General features: G+C 36.1%; 1 protein-coding gene across 10 annotated transcripts in view; it reads right to left on the bottom strand.

Moving 5' to 3' along the window:
• Positions 1-18,760, bottom strand: part of KIF21A (kinesin family member 21A) — a 92,499-nt gene that overhangs the window by 32,180 nt on the left and 41,559 nt on the right. For 6 of the 10 annotated variants that reach the window (XM_075492114.1, XM_075492065.1, XM_075492064.1 and 3 more), the window contains exons 6-18: positions 18,571-18,738; positions 16,585-16,700; positions 12,747-12,942; positions 11,727-11,916; positions 10,942-11,005; positions 9,913-10,116; positions 6,409-6,447; positions 3,582-3,666; positions 3,281-3,398; positions 2,250-2,438; positions 1,135-1,334; positions 628-735; positions 67-135 (exon numbers count right to left, since the gene is read on the bottom strand). In XM_075492114.1, the coding sequence (XP_075348229.1) occupies positions 67-135; positions 628-735; positions 1,135-1,334; positions 2,250-2,438; positions 3,281-3,398; positions 3,582-3,666; positions 6,409-6,447; positions 9,913-10,116; positions 10,942-11,005; positions 11,727-11,916; positions 12,747-12,942; positions 16,585-16,700; positions 18,571-18,738 (1,746 nt within the window). The remainder of the gene's footprint in view (positions 1-66; positions 136-627; positions 736-1,134; positions 1,335-2,249; positions 2,439-3,280; positions 3,399-3,581; positions 3,667-6,408; positions 6,448-9,912; positions 10,117-10,941; positions 11,006-11,726; positions 11,917-12,746; positions 12,943-16,584; positions 16,701-18,570; positions 18,739-18,760) is intronic. The other 4 variants (XM_075492072.1, XM_075492087.1, XM_075492132.1 and 1 more) reach the window with 1 other exon arrangement.

The following is an 18,760-nucleotide window of genomic DNA, read 5'->3' as shown; positions in this document are numbered from 1 at the left end:
TTTCTAAGTTACAGCAATACAATATCATTCTGTTTTCAAAGATGCATTACTGTTTTACCACAATACCTCTTCAGTTTTGCGACGTAAGATAACTTCTTGATTTCTTTTCTGAGCTTCCAAAAGTTTGAGCTGATGCTGTGAAAAAATACAAGCAGCACATGATATTTTTTTCCATTATCTGCCACAAGGACTGTACTGCATAAAAAAAGACCTTTACACACTCATATAAGTTTGCAAAACTGTTGTGACATGAAGCAATCAAGTCACAATTGTTTCTTGCTCTTTCTAGTGCAGAATGAAAATAAGTGTTTCACTATATCAATTCTCTATCAAAAAGAATACTTGCATGCAAGGTGGTAGCAACAGTTTTGTGAAGATTCACTAATAAAATAATCCTGATATACATATTCAATAAGCCTTCTATTTTCTGTTGCACTTATCACCTGAAGCTAGGAACTGAGTTATCATAGAAGTCAAACCAAATTATGTGCATTTTGACTGGTGAAAATATACAGGTGCATGCCTGCCTCAGTGAATGCATATACCCATGGTGCGTGCCTGCAAGCAGATGCACATCATAATGATAGATGCTTATTCCAAATGGAAGTTCTTTATCTCTCAAATCACCTCTCGTTTGCGTTGCTCCTTTTTAAGCTGTGCAATCTCTCTATTTCTTCTAGATTCAGTCATTCTAGCTTTCTCCTGCTCTTCTTTCATTTGTTTCATCAAGCGAACCTGTAAAGAGGTAATCACTTAGAAAAGCTGTTTACACTGAAGTGCTGTTCCCTGCCCCCACTCATATAGAGTTCCTTCTTCAAATTGCCATCTTCCAGTATATTACATGCTTTTAGCAATTTACCTCCTCCATCTAATGTGTCTTCTTCACTCAGTGCTGAATAACAGCTAATAAGCAGTGCAAGCTTCTCCATGTTTGATACTGTAATTTCTGCTCATTAAACCTAAAAGCCACCCCTCTCCCCCAGGAATAGCCTAGTCTTCATATCTTTTCTGTTTTCAGACTTTCGAGCAGCTGACTGCCAGAACAGAGTTATCTGGTAGATAAATGCACAGGAGATTACAACCCATTTTTCAGTAAATGCTCATTGTACAACACTTCAATATACTGAAATATACCTTGGTTTTCTTCATCTCTGTCACCTCCTGCTGCAATTTCTTCAGTTGCTTTTCATATTGAGACTGGTTTTTAAGCAATCGTGCATGTTCCTTTTGCGCTGTTTGAAGTCTCTGCAGTTCCTTATTCATGGCTTGGAGTTTCTTTTCATATTCTGACTTGATTTTTTTTGCCTTTTCTTCCGAATAGGTCTCTACAGAACCTAGAGCAAAAGGGAGTTCTTAATCTGTTTTTGTTCAGGATATTTTCACTTTGCCAGCCACAGCAGATGACTGCTTCCTCTGCTTTTAGCATTATCTGCAATTAAAAATTTAATTTGTCTCTAGCTCCTGTCACCTGCACTGCTTTGAATTTTCCACCTTGTATGTCTTCTTGGATAAGAGATCAAGTACTAACACTTTCCTCCTGATTTCTTTGCACTAGACAACAAATATCTGAGTCTTGTGCAACATATGTGCACAAGATCATAACAACAGTCCCAAGAGCCATCAAGCCTAGTATCCCTTTTCTGGCACTAATCAAAAGGGAAAGTTTAAGGAAGAATAAGGGAACAGCAAAAGTATATAAAGTATGTAATTATAAAGCATATATAGTATATTTTTAAAAAGAAACAAACAAACAAAACACTTTCCCCAGTACTCTCCCAAAGTTCAACTATTTGTGGCTTAGGACTTCCTGAGCCCAAGTTAGTTTTTCATCTCAATACGATTACATATTCAAAAAATTTTGGTCAGCAAAACATCTCTGCAAGGCTACTGATCCTAGTTCTTATTTTTATGCAAATCAAAAGAAAGGGGGGAGGGAGGAGCACAAAAGAACTTTTACTTCAGGAACTATCTCAAGGACTATGTTAAAATGAGAGCTCCTAGAAAATTGAAAATGCTTACTCAACCAAATCAAATACCTGTTAGTAGCAGTATCTTTCTAAAAAATCTCTCTCAATCGTAGTAGAAACTAGAATGAGTAAAGTATCATTCACTGGCACTATGGGTACAAAGCTATTTCTGTTTTCTGCAATTTCTTATCACATTTGAAAAAGGAAGTGAGGGAAGTAGCAAACAATTCAACTTGAATATCTTATACAACATCTGGATTTAAATGATTATGTGCTTCTTACCCAAGTTTTGAAGAACCTGATCTCTTTCAAGCTGAGTGTCTCGAATCTTATGTTGTAGCATCATTAGTTTCTCTTCATATTGTTTTTTCAGTGTTTGCAACCTTCGCTGGCTGTTCTCTAGCTCGTCTATCAGTTTCTGCTTAATGGCTATTTCACAGGTGATATTTGCCAAGTCAGCTTGATAATTTTCTAAAATAAAAAACATTTGAGTAATTAAAAATTAAGACTTCTGTTAAAGTAACAGCGAGGATCACATAAGTATAGATACCCCCTGCAATGTTAGGGTCATTTCCTGACGTGTAAATTGCGCATAGGAGAATTCTACACAAAGCACAATGCAGCAAGCAAAACTATCTGCAGTTCATAATAAAAGTTTCCTCCTTAAACACTATCCCCATCCTAGAACAGGGAAAGAGGTAGGGAAAGGTATCTCTCATTGGATCACAGTTGCCCATATGTTGTAATTCCTCACATTTAAATCTCAATATCAGCAATCTGTCCTTCCCCATACAAAAGCTGCACAGGCTGTGAGACTTCAGTCACATCTCAGGGCTGGAGAATAACTGTCATTCATAAACCTAGCAGATTATAAAAGGAAAATTCGACTGCTGGCAGACTCCAAGGGGAGACTTTCCCTTCTCTAGCTCTTAGAAAAATACAGCCAAAATTCTGAGAGGAGCCACCTCAATCATGGAAGTGGAATGGTGAAGGGAATGAGACTAGTCACCTTGGTGATTAGTCCCGAGACATAAAAATAACCCAGTACTTAAACCTTACACTTTGGATATTCTAAGGAAGAAATGTGTTATCAAACATCTGATGGCCTCTGGTCAATTTTAAAGCCTGTACGGGGACACTTGATCAGATGTCTATTACATGTTCTAGCACCATAACCAAAAAATAATTCACTGGACATACAATCCACAGAGAATTATGGACAGTGAGTTGACAGCATGCTATCTTGCCTACCAAAACCCAAGAAATGACAGATAGTATTTGTAAAATTCTACAAAATATTGCACTGACAACACCTTTTTCATCAGAATCAGAATCTGATTCATCTGAGCTTTCGACAACTTCCATGTCATCTTCATCCTCCTCCTCCTCCTCATCTTCATCCTCGTGATCACTTACTTCCTGAATTTCCTCCTACAAAATGTACAAAACAGAAAGATGTTGAAGTACGCCCACACTTTTCCATCCCCCAATCATTTGTGACTATCCCTGTGAAGCCACAGCATTCACCTGACCCATTCCTGATTTTCCTTTTATAACCTTGTAAATCTTTAAACAGACAATGAATAAATAAACCAAACACTTCTAAATACTTACTGCTTCCAATTCATTATTCTCTCTTTCCGAAGTGCCTTTTTCATCTCTCTTCTCCTGCTCATTATCTGTGTTATCCTCTTTAACACTAGCAGAAGAGGCACAGACACAAAATATTTACAAACTGAAATGGCATGTGCTTCCCATCCCCCAAACCAGTAAGTTGTAATTCCAAATAAAGATGAAAACCAAAGTGTAGTTAGACAAAGGTACAGGTGTTGGGCATGGGTAAAACACAACTTCCAGGCTCCCGCAGATAGTAAAATAATGCTTAATTACTCTTAATCTTAGCTTGCAAAATAGTATTAATGATTAGCACATTGTTTTAGGGCATATTGCACAAATACTTCTCCCAAGTAACAAGTGATAGGACAAGAGGAAATGGCCTCACTCATAATTGTGCCAGGGGAGGTTTAGATTGGATATTAGGAAAAATTTCTTCAACAAAAGGACTGTAAAGCATTGGAACAGGCTGCCCAGGGAAGTGGTTGAGTCACCATCCCTAGAGGTATTTAAAAGGTGTGTAGATGTGGTGCTTAGGGACATGGTTTAGTGTGGACTTGGCAGTGTTAGGTTAGTGGTTGGACTTGATGATCTTAAAGGTCTTTTCCAACCTAAATGATTCTATGATTCTGTGATTCTAACAATCAGAATACACATCTTCATATACTACAGCAGTATTCATTTTGCATGGAAGTTGCAGTGTACCCAGAATAGCTTTTACAAAACAAAGGAAGAACATTGTGTGTAGGTACAACATACATTACAGGTATTACTACATTCTCAAGCTATAACAGAGCTTACTGTGCTTACAATCATCTGAAAATTTATGTATAAGCCTTAAACAATATCCTAATTTATAGTACTGTAACTACTCTTTTGATCAGTTATCTACTTTGACATCAAGGAAATGCTCAAAACAGGCATTGATACAACAACAAAGAGTTGAGAAATACTCAATTTTTGCAACAGGCCTGTCCATCTCAAAAAGAAACTTTTCCCAATTATTAAGATTACATTTTAGTATATTTCCATGCTTTTGTTTTTCAGACTATGGTTCAAAACTTATTTAAAAGTCAAGTATCTCTATATTCTCTCTCTTGGCAACCTGAACTGTGGTGAGGGCTTATGCAAATTACAGCATTTGTTTTAACGGTTTGGGGTATTAGCCACTAGGACGAGTTTTAACGTTTTTAAGTGCGCATTTGAGACATCACATGCAAATGCAGAATTTAAAAATCAATAGCACTCTGCAAATTGTCACAGACCAAATGGCAGTCCTTCTAGTGCTACATGTGCAAAACCCAAACCATCCCCAATAGATGGGAAATCGTGATAGAACAAGGCTAGACACCATAGGGGGTAATAATGAAAAAATGTAGTTAGGATTGTGTAATGTGGAATCCACCTCTCCTAACTTCAGCTGCATAAAAGTTTGGCAAGTTATGTGCTATCACTGATCAGGCAGGCTAACTAGAAATGTACATACATCTTCCTCCACTGACACCAAAAGGGGCTCAGACTCAAGGTCTAACTCTTAGACAAATCCAATACTCAGTGCAGTGTCAAGAAATGTTCAGTAGATTTGAGACATTATAATTTGGCAAGTGACACCTAAAAGTCACCTTTAAAACAGAGCTCTACTCTGAAGAGTGCCAGTTAAGTAACAGTGCTTCTGTGCACACACGATTTTTTGTTATACTATTTTTTTAACCTGTTCAGTGCTAACTGGTTCCTTCTGCCCCACTCATCACCAGTGAAACCAAATCCAGCTACAGCTGACCATGTGCAAGGCAGAAGGCTTTTGCTTGGACCGTCTGAATCCATGCAGCAGCCAGGAGACTGGAAGTAAAAAGCCTAAGCAGATTTGTACAGAAAAAAAATGCCAAACAGGGAACACGGAGCCATGCAATCTCATTTCCACAGATTCTCAACTCACTCAGTCCACAACATATTCTGGTTTGTGTTGGTTAATAAGCCTAAATGATAACAGATCTTAGCTACAATCTTCATGCAGATTGAGGCAAATCCCCCGTTTCCCTTCTGCCTGCACACAGCACGGAGCTCACCACTACACAGAATTCGTGTTCTGCCTAATAAAGGGGAGAGACAGGAGGAAGGAGAGCCAGCAGCTCTCCCAGGGAGAACTGTACTGCTTAATTTGTGTGCTACTGATCTGTGGATTCACATCATCTGCCTGAATTCAGCGGGGTTTTTTTTGGATCAAAGTAGACAGCTGAAAAATAAAAGGTCTGTTACTTTAATTTTTAATGACAGTATATTTCTCTTTTTAAAGCCCTCAACTTAACTGCTTTCTATGACTAACTACTTTATCTACTGCTTTAGCTGAAACTGAACAGAAGGAATGGTCAAGGCTTCAGTCCCATGCTTTCAAAAATAAAAGAAGCAGACTTAACTGAGATGTGAAGGTCCAAGACCTTCTTGGCCTCCACATGCCAAAATTATTATTATTGCCGTATACTGCCTGCTACACATTTCATACCATATGAGCTACTGTGCCTTTCTCCTGCCTTTCATTCCATACAGGCCATGCAAGAAAGAAATCTACTTAATTCTATAGCAATTCCCAAAGGCACCACTTCCCCACGAATGCTTGCTCAACACTGTGCAATCTGAGAGTCAACCTCAGTTCCACAACCGAGGTTTCTTCCAGTTAAAACACTTGTTGAAAGTCAAAACACAGGAAAGAATTTTGAAAAGCCAAATGGACTACTCTTGAAGTACCTATGAATCTGCCCAACTTCTTTTCATGTATGACAACCAGTTAATTGAAATGACAGGTAATTAAAAACCTGGGAAATATTCCAACCTTCTTTCTTCTTGACTGCTTTCCTCAAGTTTCTGTAGCCTTCAAAAGCACGAAGTACAGTATTGGAAGGCCAAGCCAATGAAGGACAAACCAGACAGTGAAAAGCAAAAGTGATAAGAAGGTAAAAAAAATGATATATGAGCTTGTGGAGTTTAAAATGAAATTTTAAAAGATACCATCAAGAGACAACAAGTAGTAAAAAGGCAATACATTTTGCACAGTTGGAAAGTAAATAGAAAACAAAGAAGCAGCATTTGTAGGTTAACTAATCTGTCACTGTCAACAATCGTCAACTCAAGTTACACTAAGGAAGAAGTTTTAGATATAGACAATACATTTCACTTTGAAAATTATTTCTAATACGGATTAAAAAAAATCTCTTCATTCTAGAAAAAGCTTTCTCCTCTTTTGCCGCTTAAAATTGGCAGGTAAAATACTGAAAATTGCAAGAAGCACTGCCATTGAACCAAAGTTATATATCCTCAGGAATATTTCAGGAAAAAAACCAATATGCTAGTTTTACATATGCTGATAACATATTGTAATATAAAACACTAATGAGACAATTTTAGTACTAATAATCTAAATCATATATTCTGAATATAATTCATATAAAAATCTTCAAACTGCATTTATTTTTCAGTTTGGGGTTTTGTCTGTTTTTAAATAAAAAGCAGAAAATTGCAATTTATTTTTCTGGGATTCAAAAAGTACATGCCAATGATTGCTTGTTATTTTTTAATAAATTAACAAAAAATATGCATCAGAAGCAATGAGATGGACAAAATGTTAGTATTTTTACTTGTACTTTTTCGTCTTGAACAAATGCGGATGCATCAGTAATGTCTGCATGACATATAAGTGTAGAGATGGCTTAAATTTCAACAACTACTGAAATTCCTCACGTTCCCATTATGAGCAAGTTTTGAGCAAGAGCTTTTGCTGCTTTTTCACCTTATACTGCATGCTGTCTTCCTTCAGTATCAGCTGGGAGGTAACACGCTGAACCCCACGTAATTTTATCACTAATTTAGTTTAATAAAAGTTAGGGAAGTCAAAAGACAACAGTCAAAAAAGGTTACCAGGTATGTAAGGCTGACTAATGACTGAAAGGGACGTGGGAGGTTTTCTCTGGGGCTTCTGGTGAGTAGGTCACACCATGAGACACTCCAATCAGGCGTGTCAGTATTTCAGTACCCAAAACATTACTGCCATGTAAACTGTTTCCGATAAACTTTATGATAGATGCTTATTAAAGGCTACAGATATATAGCAGTACATACCTGCTGCTCATTCAGAAACTGGCTCTTAGATCTTCAGGCTAGCTCACAACAATTTAGAGAAGTTGCATGTATTTAAAATTATGCACCTTTCATCATACTGACCCATAACCAGGAAACAAACAGATCAAGAAAGGTAGCAGATGGGGCAGAACTAGTAACTAGGCTTGCCAATCCCATTTTGATAGGAAAACTCTAGTTAGACAACTTTAAAAGAACAGCAACCCTAAAAAGAAATAGTACAGTAAAAGCAGCTAAATGCCTGTAGAAGACAGAAGTAGAGCAAAGAATCCCTACCAAACTGCAGGGTAAATTATCCCTTTGCAACACATTAGCATACCCATTGCCAATTCCTGAAATTTAAATAGAATAAAAATTCACAGTTATATATCCTGAACACAGACTTTGCATTTCATTAATTAGATAGAAGCACTCTGCAGGTAACAAGTACAACAGACTATATGCATAATCCCTCAAGTTCTAACATTTCTTAGCTTCTAAAGAATTTTTCTCCTAACATATGCACCTTAGAAACTTATAAATATTTATTACAAAGCAGTCTGCAGATGGGCCAGTAGACAGATTCAAACCTTACCAGCACTTTGAAGAGTATGATCCCATTCTATAGAACGCAAGACCCACTTTAAGATGGAGGCTGGACCATCAAGAGGTCTCTTCCAACTTAAATTTTTCTGTGGTTCTCTAATTCTATAATGCTAGGATAGAAAACTGATCTCAAAAATAGTTTATGGTAAGTAGTCCCTACTTCTGGATCAGACCACTTGGCTATCCCATTCATGAGGTTATTGTCCTGGTGTGAGCAAGTGTGACTGGACACAGAAGCTTATTTCAGAGAAAAAAAACAAAACAAAACAAAACAAAAAAAACACCACCCAAAAAAACCCCAACCATGTGTTTTATTTACTACTGTATGTAGGGTAAAACTTCCAAATGTTTTTTTAAAGTTATCACCTCCTACAATAAGAGATATTACTTAATATATTAAGTAATCTTTATCTGTTTTCTGGTCACAATCCTGTCTGCTACCTAATACTCAGACCCCAACCTTACAACTGGGGCTCTATCTAAGCACGTATTTAAATGCATGCTTGATTTTCAAATGCGTTGAAACATACAAAATCAAATCTCTTTGTTCTGGCATTTACAGTTAAAGAACATATTGAAGTGTTTGGCTGAAGAGAGGCCAGAACACTCTGCTGATTTCATTTAATACTCCCATCCTCCCCTCAAGTTCCTACAAACATGAGACACAAAATCTATCAAAATCACCATAAAAGTAAAAGGGTTTCCTGAAAGATAATATGCAAAGGAAGAATCTAGTTGTTATTAACATGAGTGTTCTCTACAAGTATCAGACATTTGTGTGGTGAATGGATTTATAGATATAGGACCTCAAATTGCAGCTATCACTAACTCAAATCTACTTTATACTTCAACTACACTTCAGGCTTATACTGTTTTGGTTTTACTCTTAACTTGTAGAAGAAGTCTGAAGGGCCATTAGTAGAAAGAGTAACAGATTAGAAGCATGGAAGATTTCAAGGAAAAGGGATAGATCTCTAATGGAATCAAAGTCTCAAAGTACACAAACGGATCCTTGCCATACTAACTGCTGTCTGAACAGGCATTTATAACCAATGTCTATGAGCATTTTAGTAGATGAGAAGTTGGACAGCAAAAACCAGCAAAGCATGATGTTGCAGAGAATTAGGAAACCTCAAATTAAAAACAATCATAAAAGCAGAAGATAAAGCAAAAGAAGCCATTCCAAGAGCTACCAAAGAATTCCCAGCTATTCAGAATATCTTTTCTTCAGAAAGCTGTTTCAATTTTGACATACTGTAGAAAAAAGCTTACAATTTTTGTTTTTGAAAACCTCTGTTGAATTTCAGATGCATTTTAAATTTTTTTTTTTAAATATCAAAATTTATGGAGAGCACCTGTGCTTTTACCATTGTGCATAATTATATAGAAAAATTATAATGGAGACAATCATTCTACAAATACTGCATACTTCACTGGAAGAAAAGATACAAAAGAAAAACACCTATAACTTCAATGTGTAAAAGGGTTTGAAGGAACAGCAGTTTAGGATCCAAACCCACACAGCAACAACGAATCAATTTTAAAGTCTCAGTGGTTAAAAAAATACACCTCTTTACTAATAAAGAGAAAACAAATAGCATTATAATTCATACACCACCTCTTTTTCTTTTTCCTTTCTTTTTTTTTCAGCTTTTCCAGATCTTTCTTGGCTATATCTAGAATTTCCATTGTCTCTTTCTCTGAAGAAAGCATAGAAGCAGAAAATGCTGATGGTCCACCAAAGTACGTGGATCTTGTTGAAGCTCTTGACAAGTTGCGTCGAAGATTTTCATTCACTGCTTCACTTTCTAATAGTTTTGCTCTTAAAAAAAAAAAATTGTAGACCGTGAATCACAAGTATTGCTAATGCATGAGATGTATACTCTTTAGCATCTGTAACTGCAATGCATTACCTTCAGTTTAAAAAGAAACTACAAACCAAGGTGAAGTCTCACAAAAAAACAAGTGTAGTAAATCCCTTGATGAGACCATTTTACACAACGGTTATGCATATTGTACATATATCATATACCCTAGAGACAATACATATAAATATAAATGTCTGTATAAATATACACACAGATATATGTACAGATATATACCTGCATACACTGTATGTATATACACATTACACAAAAGCTACAGTATTATGTAGCTCTAACACCAACTGGGAATAGGCCAGATAATTTTTTTTTGCATGATACAACTCCAAGAAATAGAGAAATAAAAATATCTAAAATATTTAACACTTTTTTAATTTAAAAGGAAAGTAGATGCTTTTTTTAACACTAAATTCTAACAAGTAATTTCTCAGTACTATCATTTATATACGAGATTATGAAGTTATCATAAAAACAATCGTTCCAAGTTTTGCTGTCCTTTGTGCAATAATATCAATTATTGTTTTTGTGCAATCATCATCATTATTTAGGCAACATCTTACGTTCATTTCTATTGTCAGCTTCATCTTCAACATTTTAGTTTTCTATGGCCAAGAGCAACACCAGATGGTCTTAGAAGCTGAAGGACCACTGTCCTAAAGTAATCCCCACACAGGAAAACAGCTGAAGTATTTACTTGCTACCAATTCTAGTTTTGTTTTGTTTTTTTTTAATAAAAATTGTTCAAATACATATTATGCAAATACCTGAGATCTTCAATTTCCTTGATATAATTATGAATCATGTTGCTAATTTCTTCATTTCCTTCTCCTTTGAAGCACAGAGAGAAAGGGGGGGGAGAGAAAAATTGAGAAAGGACAATAACAGTATAAATATCTGAATATAGCTACTAGGCACAAGGTACCAGCAAAGAGAAACAGTCATATAGGCTACAGATTTAGATCTTATCTAATTTGTAAAATACATTTCCTCCTTAAGCTGCATTTAGTTTTTGGTTCCTCTGTGTCATATGATCAGGATTATTACAAGTAAGTTTTTCTATTTCATTTGTTTTCCATATTAGCACCTGTTAACAATGCAGGTACCATAAATCAAAAGTAACCTGACAAAGTGCATAAAAAGAACAATGCAGTCATGGTAAGTCAATTGGTTGATTATTCTATGAGGTGAGAAGCAAGCCAACATTCACCCACCTGTTTCCAGGTCCTCACCCAAAGCAAAACATTTAAGTCCATGTATAGCTAAGCATACAAGTAATTCCTATCCAAAGGTATTATTCATTATTTCATGTTGCTCGTAGTCCTAAATGAATGGTCAAATCAGGGTACCAAACAATTTGTATTAATAGAAGTCTCCAGAAACAGAGGAAAAAATTAGATGGGAGCCTATCCCTGCCAAAGCAGGTCCTACATTACTGTTACAAAGATATCACTTCATTCCAAGGGACCCATGAAGCAAGAACATATAACTGATTTAAGTTCATGAACTTATTATGCAGTTTACACACATGCACAACACACCCGCAGCATACCTGCTCTGGCTAGCACTTGGTTGGCCTGATCACTCATAAGTTGCGTTATTCTGGCTCTCAGTGCATCAATAGTCTCTTGCATTGCTTTAATTCTAACACGCAGGTTGTTGTTTTCTGTTTGCAGCATTGCATTTTCATGAAACATGTCATTGATGCTTTCAACACCTTCTTCATCTATAATCCTTTTACCCTTAAGAAAGTAAATATATTTTATTACTAGTAAAGGCTAACCTACATATGAAAGATTTTTAACTTGGCAAAGGCAATCCACAGATTACTTGAAATTCCAAATAGGCACTCATAGCAAAAGATAATCTTCTCTCAAAAAGTTTAAAACAATGAATAAATGGATTGTTTTCAAAAAACTGATGTCTGGCCAACACCCTCGCATTTGGGTCCTGTGCAATTCCATCTTAGCCTGAAATACAAGTTCTTGAAGAGGTTAAGAAACGAGAAGACAGTTCTTTATCAAATCGGGATACTATCTCAAGGATAACAAAGGAGGACAACACTGTTTGGTAACCACATTTATTGCTGAAAATGTTATTTGTTTAAAATTTCAGGAAGAAATAGGCATGGTGTAGTAGGAGTATTCTGCTTATATAATTTAAAATATATTTTTAAAACACAAATTGTTTTAGCTGTCTGGTAAGTTTTTAAAAGCAATACACAATAACTGTTCACATTCATTTATGTGCCAATCTAAATTGTGGTCATTTTTGCTTTGGAAGTGACTATTTCTCAGAGCTAAGCATGACAAGGTCAATTTTTGCCCTTCAAAAAGCAAATAGCATGCAGCATCTGTTGGTGTCATTGGCATTCACTGATGTATCTTTTCTCTGGGGATGCAATCTAAGTTTTCTAAAAACATTTGGCAATCACTGGAATTAGAAGTGTTGTTTAAGTTAGGGTTGCTATTCAAATTTTTTTAGTGTATGAAGGGGAAGTAGCCAACAGAAAAACAAGCTGTAGAACTATAAGCATTTTGAAGCAGAAGAAATCCTAAAAGGATGAACTTACTGTTTTGTATTCCATGAGTTCCATCTGTAGCCGTGTAATCTCACTACGCAAAGCATTTATTTGTTGACTAGCCCTATCCTGATTAACCATCACCTTGTTCTTGATGTTCCGTGCCCGATTGGCATATTTTAATGTGTTCAAGGTTTCCATGAAGTCTCGATCTGAAGGGCTCACACACGCTATCATGAGTGTTTGACTGCAAGTTACAAACATAGGTCAGCACTACATACCAAGAACAAAAAGAGCAGAGAGAAGCTGACAGGTCTTCAGGTAGAAGGTGAAACAAGAATAGTGACTTCATAACATTTGTGAAAATATTCCTCTACCTAACTCACAGTAGAAGACTGTCAACCACAAAGTTCAGCACTGTTTCATCTTGTATCACCTAGCATAGCATAGGAGATGCTAGATCATTAATTGTTCTACATGTAAAATTATAAAAGCAATTAATTGGTGTTCCTAGAAATGTTTTTCAAATTTTATGTATGATTAGACAAACTGAATATACTGAGATTTAAGTCCTTAAGATCAACCTAAATTCCTAGACAGTGATTTGGATCACACAGTAGTCAGGACTGCCTACTCATTAATTCCTGAGGTTCCCACCTACTTAATCTGAAAGTTGCCTGAATGCTCATCTTAGGCAGTTGTGCGCATGCATGGAGAGCTAAGATACTTATTGTCTACCTCAGGTTCTACCAAGATCCACACCGCCTAAATTCTCCACTGAAAATTATCTCCTGTTCTCCAACAGAAGCCCAAAAGCTAGTACTCACCCTTAGTACATCTGGCTATAACTAACTATTCCATGTTTCATACCACCACTGCTTAGAGCACTTCCACAAAAAGCAGCAGGACCTGAGCTCTAGGCCTGAGAGGGCTATGAACAACCATCTTCCTTTCAGATTCCTACAACACCCTCCAGCCATTCCATCATGGGTTATGCAGGGTGAGAACATAACTCCCTGCTCCAAATGAAAGACTGAGCAGACAGACCAGCAAGAACCAGTGGGACAAAAGCAGACAAAGGCAAAAAATTCTTCCTTCCAACCAAGCGGTTTCATCATTCAACAGGCAGATGGAGAAACTGGGGTCCCTTCTCTCTCTCCCTGGAGCACACACTCATTTCACATCAGATGAGAACAGCCTAGAGGCATAAGAACCTGAGTTCCAGCTGTAGATCATACTCTGAAGGTGCCTACGTGGCCTAAATTCTCAACAGATAGGGGGAAACATCTATGTTTGATGGGCTGAGTCCTCCCCACCAGGCTTTAGAGGAATTTGCTTCTCTGTTGTATGTGAAAGCTTAGCTGGTTGCGTTAGGAAGAGTGCACTGTCTCCAGGGCAATGGAGCAATATCCGCATTAGGCAGACCGGATTCTGATCTTCACCTTCTATAATTTCAGACTGAGGGAAACTAATTAATCCCTGCAGCCCTTTGTGAGGCAATTACCTTCACCATACACATTGGGAAACTAAACTGGAAAGAGTAACTAGCCTGAGGATACAAGAAAGATTCAGTTTCAGCAATCCTTCCACAGACCTCCTGCATACCTTTATGTCAGTTCCCCAACTGTTTGAACTTAGTCCTCAGAATAAGAATATGTGAGATTAAGAACAAATTTTTAATTCTCACATCAGGACTACTTGTGCTTTCAGTTCAGAATGTGATTACTTTTCTAAAACTCAGATGACCGGTTCTGCCAGGTGTCTGTCTTGAAAACTGAATAACTTGGACACCACTTTCCTATCTGAATTGCATAATAGACTAGTTTTTTTAAAAACTGTTCTACTCCCTTTATTTTACCACTTCTTTAAACTACTCCCCGCCCAAAGTTATGAAAGTTTTCATTTTTCATATTATACATTATAAAAATCCTTTCCAAAACCACCAATACTCCATATTCTTACTTGAATAATTCAAGAAACATTAATATTTAAATGCTGCTTCAGAACTGCATTATATTTAAAGTCAGGATTATGGTGAAAATAGTACAATGATACAATGCTTTCATCATTGTTAACTCAGGACTCACTGCAATCTAACCTGAATCACTACCACTAAATCTTTAAGTATTTGCAAAAGAGAAATTATAATGTGGACTGTAATACCTAGGGTGAAATTTGGAAGGCTACAGGAAAGGCTATTAGAAATCTAATAATCTGATTTCCCAGAAGAAAAACTGCATATTTATTCATATTTAGCTTTCCCACACTTTTTGGTTGCCAAAGCATGAATAAGAAATTATTCAAACTGTGTTTATATGTATAACTCTTCCTTAACAGCAAACTGCTAATTTGACATGTCTTAGCACATGTATCACAAAAAAATAGGTGGTGGTGGCAGGGGGTGTCCACAAACTTAACATCAGTCAGAAACAGACAGAAAGAATATATCTGAATATCCTTGTAAATGCTCTGGGACAGCATTTGCTATCTGTACATCGTACACTAAACTATGTGATTTCTCCTAAAAAACAGGAGGGGGAGCAGCAGAGCTATAAGACAGGAAAAAGTTCGAGTCAAAATATTTCAACAAAAGTGCAATTTTAGAAGTGCAAACTTAATTGCACTTCTAAAATTAAGTTCTTAAGTTCAAACTAAATTAAAATGCTCATTATCTACTGTATTTGATATAAAATTTAATCAAGAAACGCTATTTGTAGTTATTTCCAGAAAGAGTTTAGAAGAGCTATGCTCTTGATTTCTGCTGATTTTTTCATAGTTCTTGAGTTTCTTCCTCCCTTAAGCACTTCTGAAAATTCTAGCCTTTATTTTACTTGTTTTGTCTGGCTCTTTGCTTTTCCTTGCGCTGTAGCACTGCAAGGTGTTGCTGAAGTTCTTTCTCTGAAGAGCAGAGCAACGATTTAAGAATTCTCTTCCACTTCTCTCTATTCCTTTGTGAAATGCCCAGAAAACTCCCTGCCCTCCTAAAAATAGAGGTCAGCCGTATCGGATTAAATAGAGGAATAAGAGTACTACCTTGCTAAAGCATATTCAACTACACCCCCTTTTGCATTTGTACATGTTAATGCTACAAATACAGGATTTGTATTATTTTAATAAATTTGTTAATGTTTGCTTAGACAAAGCTTCCAGAGGCTCAAGCCTCTCTTCCTTGCCTGTGTATACAGAACAGTTCAGTAGGTATTCAGATATTCAGAATATTCAGTAGATATTCAGAATATTCAGTAGATATTCAGATATTCAGAATATTCAGTAGGTATACAGAACAGTTTCATACAAACAATTCTGGCGATACAGTAGTTTGGTTTTATGGGGCTCTAATCTAATATCAGATAACCGGACGTATGCACCATACCCTGAGATATACAACTTTTACAAAAAGATGGCAGTGTCTGTGGTAAGCTGACTCCAAGCTCCTGCACATGGCAATCAGAGCAAACATTTAAGCACCACTTCAAAACAAGTAACAAAAAAAATCTCTGAAAGAGAAACTCATCACAGGTTTAAACTATGCTGTAATTAACGAGGCTATAACACAATAACAAAGTTTACCATTTATGCTGTCTATGACCTAAAGATGTCTTCATGGAAAGGACTTCTCCTGGAAATGGTAACTTCTAAGTAACTCGAAGCCTCATGTCTAGTAAAGCTACAATAGCACGGAAAAGAACGATGCAAAAAGCCTCTTTAAAATCTTTTCCCTGCATTGCCAGTGTTTTCTATCATGACAGTAATTTATCTTTGGCATCTCCCTCCAACAAAAAGAGTGGCTATTTTTATCATTGTTTAATGTTTATTTTACTTTCTGAAGATTATGTACTCATTCATGCTCATTCACAATGAAATTAATAAAATGTTCTAGTTTTCATACCTGTTTCCCCCAAGAGAGTCTTGAAGTAGCCTTGTAAGCTTTGAATCTCTGTATGGTACATGAGTTGCCTTCTTACTTTTATCTCCCAGTGCACTTATTACATTGCCAAGTGCCAGCTATAAAACACCAAAACATGTAATGCACAAGTTAGATTCAGTTTCTGAGTAGTTTTATTTTACAAACAGCTATAAACTGAGGTCTGCAAATTGTGAAAAACTGAATATACTCATGAAAGTTAACATAATTAAAAAAATTTCTGAAGATTTTTACATTTTACAGTAGACATCTATAAACTTTCATGCTATCAACAGTGAATCAGATGACTTGCAGTCTGGTATCTGCAAGTGCTAAGTGCTTAGCACAATTTCTGTGCACTGTCTATTGTCGCACTACCTCATGTCAGTCGCAAACTGAAGTTAGAACTACTTCATGTAAAAAACATTTACTTTTGATGATTATTAAAGCTGATCTCTATTTCTAGCAGTAGCTATATTCTTTTTAAAATTAATTTTATCAATGTGCTTTATACTAGATTTAGAAGAAGATATGGGGCATTAATATGAAAAAAACCCCAGAATTTACTACCTCTACAGACATGAAATAAGGAATGTCTGACAAAGATTTAAGCATTTAAGGCTTGAAATTATGTAGTCCATGGCTATCCTATTTCATTGCTAAGAAAGGGTCTAAATTCATGTTTATAAACAACCTAACATTTGGCTGCAAAGTTATTTTTACTGTGCAACTGCACATACATCAATCAGATTATTCATATGCCAAATTAAAGAACATTCCTCTAGATGGCACCCTGTACAGCTGGTTCTTAGTTTTGAAAATGGTCTTACTGCATCCAGCAGTTGGAAGAACTGCATATACACCACATTCTGTGACTGCTTTGAAGTGTTTAAATCACTTTCAATCTGTTTCCCAAGGCCGAGGGCTGGAATTCACTGTAAATGAAAGTTTTGTGATCATATAAAATATTACTTTTATCACATTGATTTTCGCCTTAGTGCATTCTGTATCCTATTTAAGGATACATCTATGTCATCTAAATCCCCAAATTTCTGTTGGCTCTGTGCTTACATCAATGATGAAATTGAACTGAATTCTCTTTCTCTTCCATATAATACAACCAGAATAAGTACAGAATATAATCACTGTCGTGATGGCAAGAGAATCACTAAGAAAGTTCAGTGTTGCAGAATATCTAGTTGCAGAATATCTCTCTGGTACGACACACTAGACCAGAAAAAAGGCATGTTTTCACATATAAAATAAACATGTGTTTTTGAATCTTTAAAAGAGAACTGCACAGAGCCTCCACACAGCCAAGTAGCTCAAAACAAAGGCATGAAACTATAATCTCCACTGATAATCACCAGCTCTACTTTTCAGTGTCGTCATAATTAAATAAAACATTTAATACAGTTAATTAAAAAAACTGCACAGAGAGCCAGTAGACAAAAAAAAAAAAAAAAAAAAGAAGTGACGCTATAAGTTAAAAATTGTATTTCTACTTAGAAGTGTTTTGCCTAGGGTTGTTTGATATTATGTTTCATAATTGTAACAAAGAACCAGCATTTATTGATCAATTAAGCTTATTTATTGTCCACACTTCACATGCCTGTACTCCTTGCAAACTGCTTGTAGTGTTCTTCAGTTGTTTGTGTCTTGACAGAATAAAAAATAAAAATAAAAAAAGTGAAAGGAATATCTCTACAGTATCTTTTAAAAGTTAGAGTAACTGTTGTGAAATATAGTTAGTTATAAGTACTATAATTTGGTAGTTAGGGTCTAGTACAACTGAGAAAATATTAGCAAGCCAGAACCCAGTAAGAATCAATATATATTGTTACATCTCATGCTACAGTCCTTGTTCTGCACAAGATGCATTTCTGCTTCAGGGATTACTAAAAACAAGTGATCCAAAAATGAAGAGAAGATGGTACCAACATCCTATGGAAACAAATTGTATAGTCTTACTAGTCCACAATTGATGGAAATGCCTTCTTTTGCCCTTTCTCCTGTAGCTCCTGTTCGCTTTAACCTTTCAGATCCCGCTAGATCAACAAAATGGAACTTGGCAGTAAGAGTTTCAAATTCATTCATCTCAGAAGATTCAGATATTATCCTGTTATCGGTGGCATTATCCTGAAATACAGAAGAATCCATA

Source organism: Mycteria americana, chromosome 1, assembly GCF_035582795.1.
Source record: "Mycteria americana isolate JAX WOST 10 ecotype Jacksonville Zoo and Gardens chromosome 1, USCA_MyAme_1.0, whole genome shotgun sequence".
Lineage (NCBI taxonomy): Eukaryota > Metazoa > Chordata > Aves > Ciconiiformes > Ciconiidae > Mycteria > Mycteria americana.
This window is presented reverse-complemented; position numbering and strand designations above follow the sequence as displayed.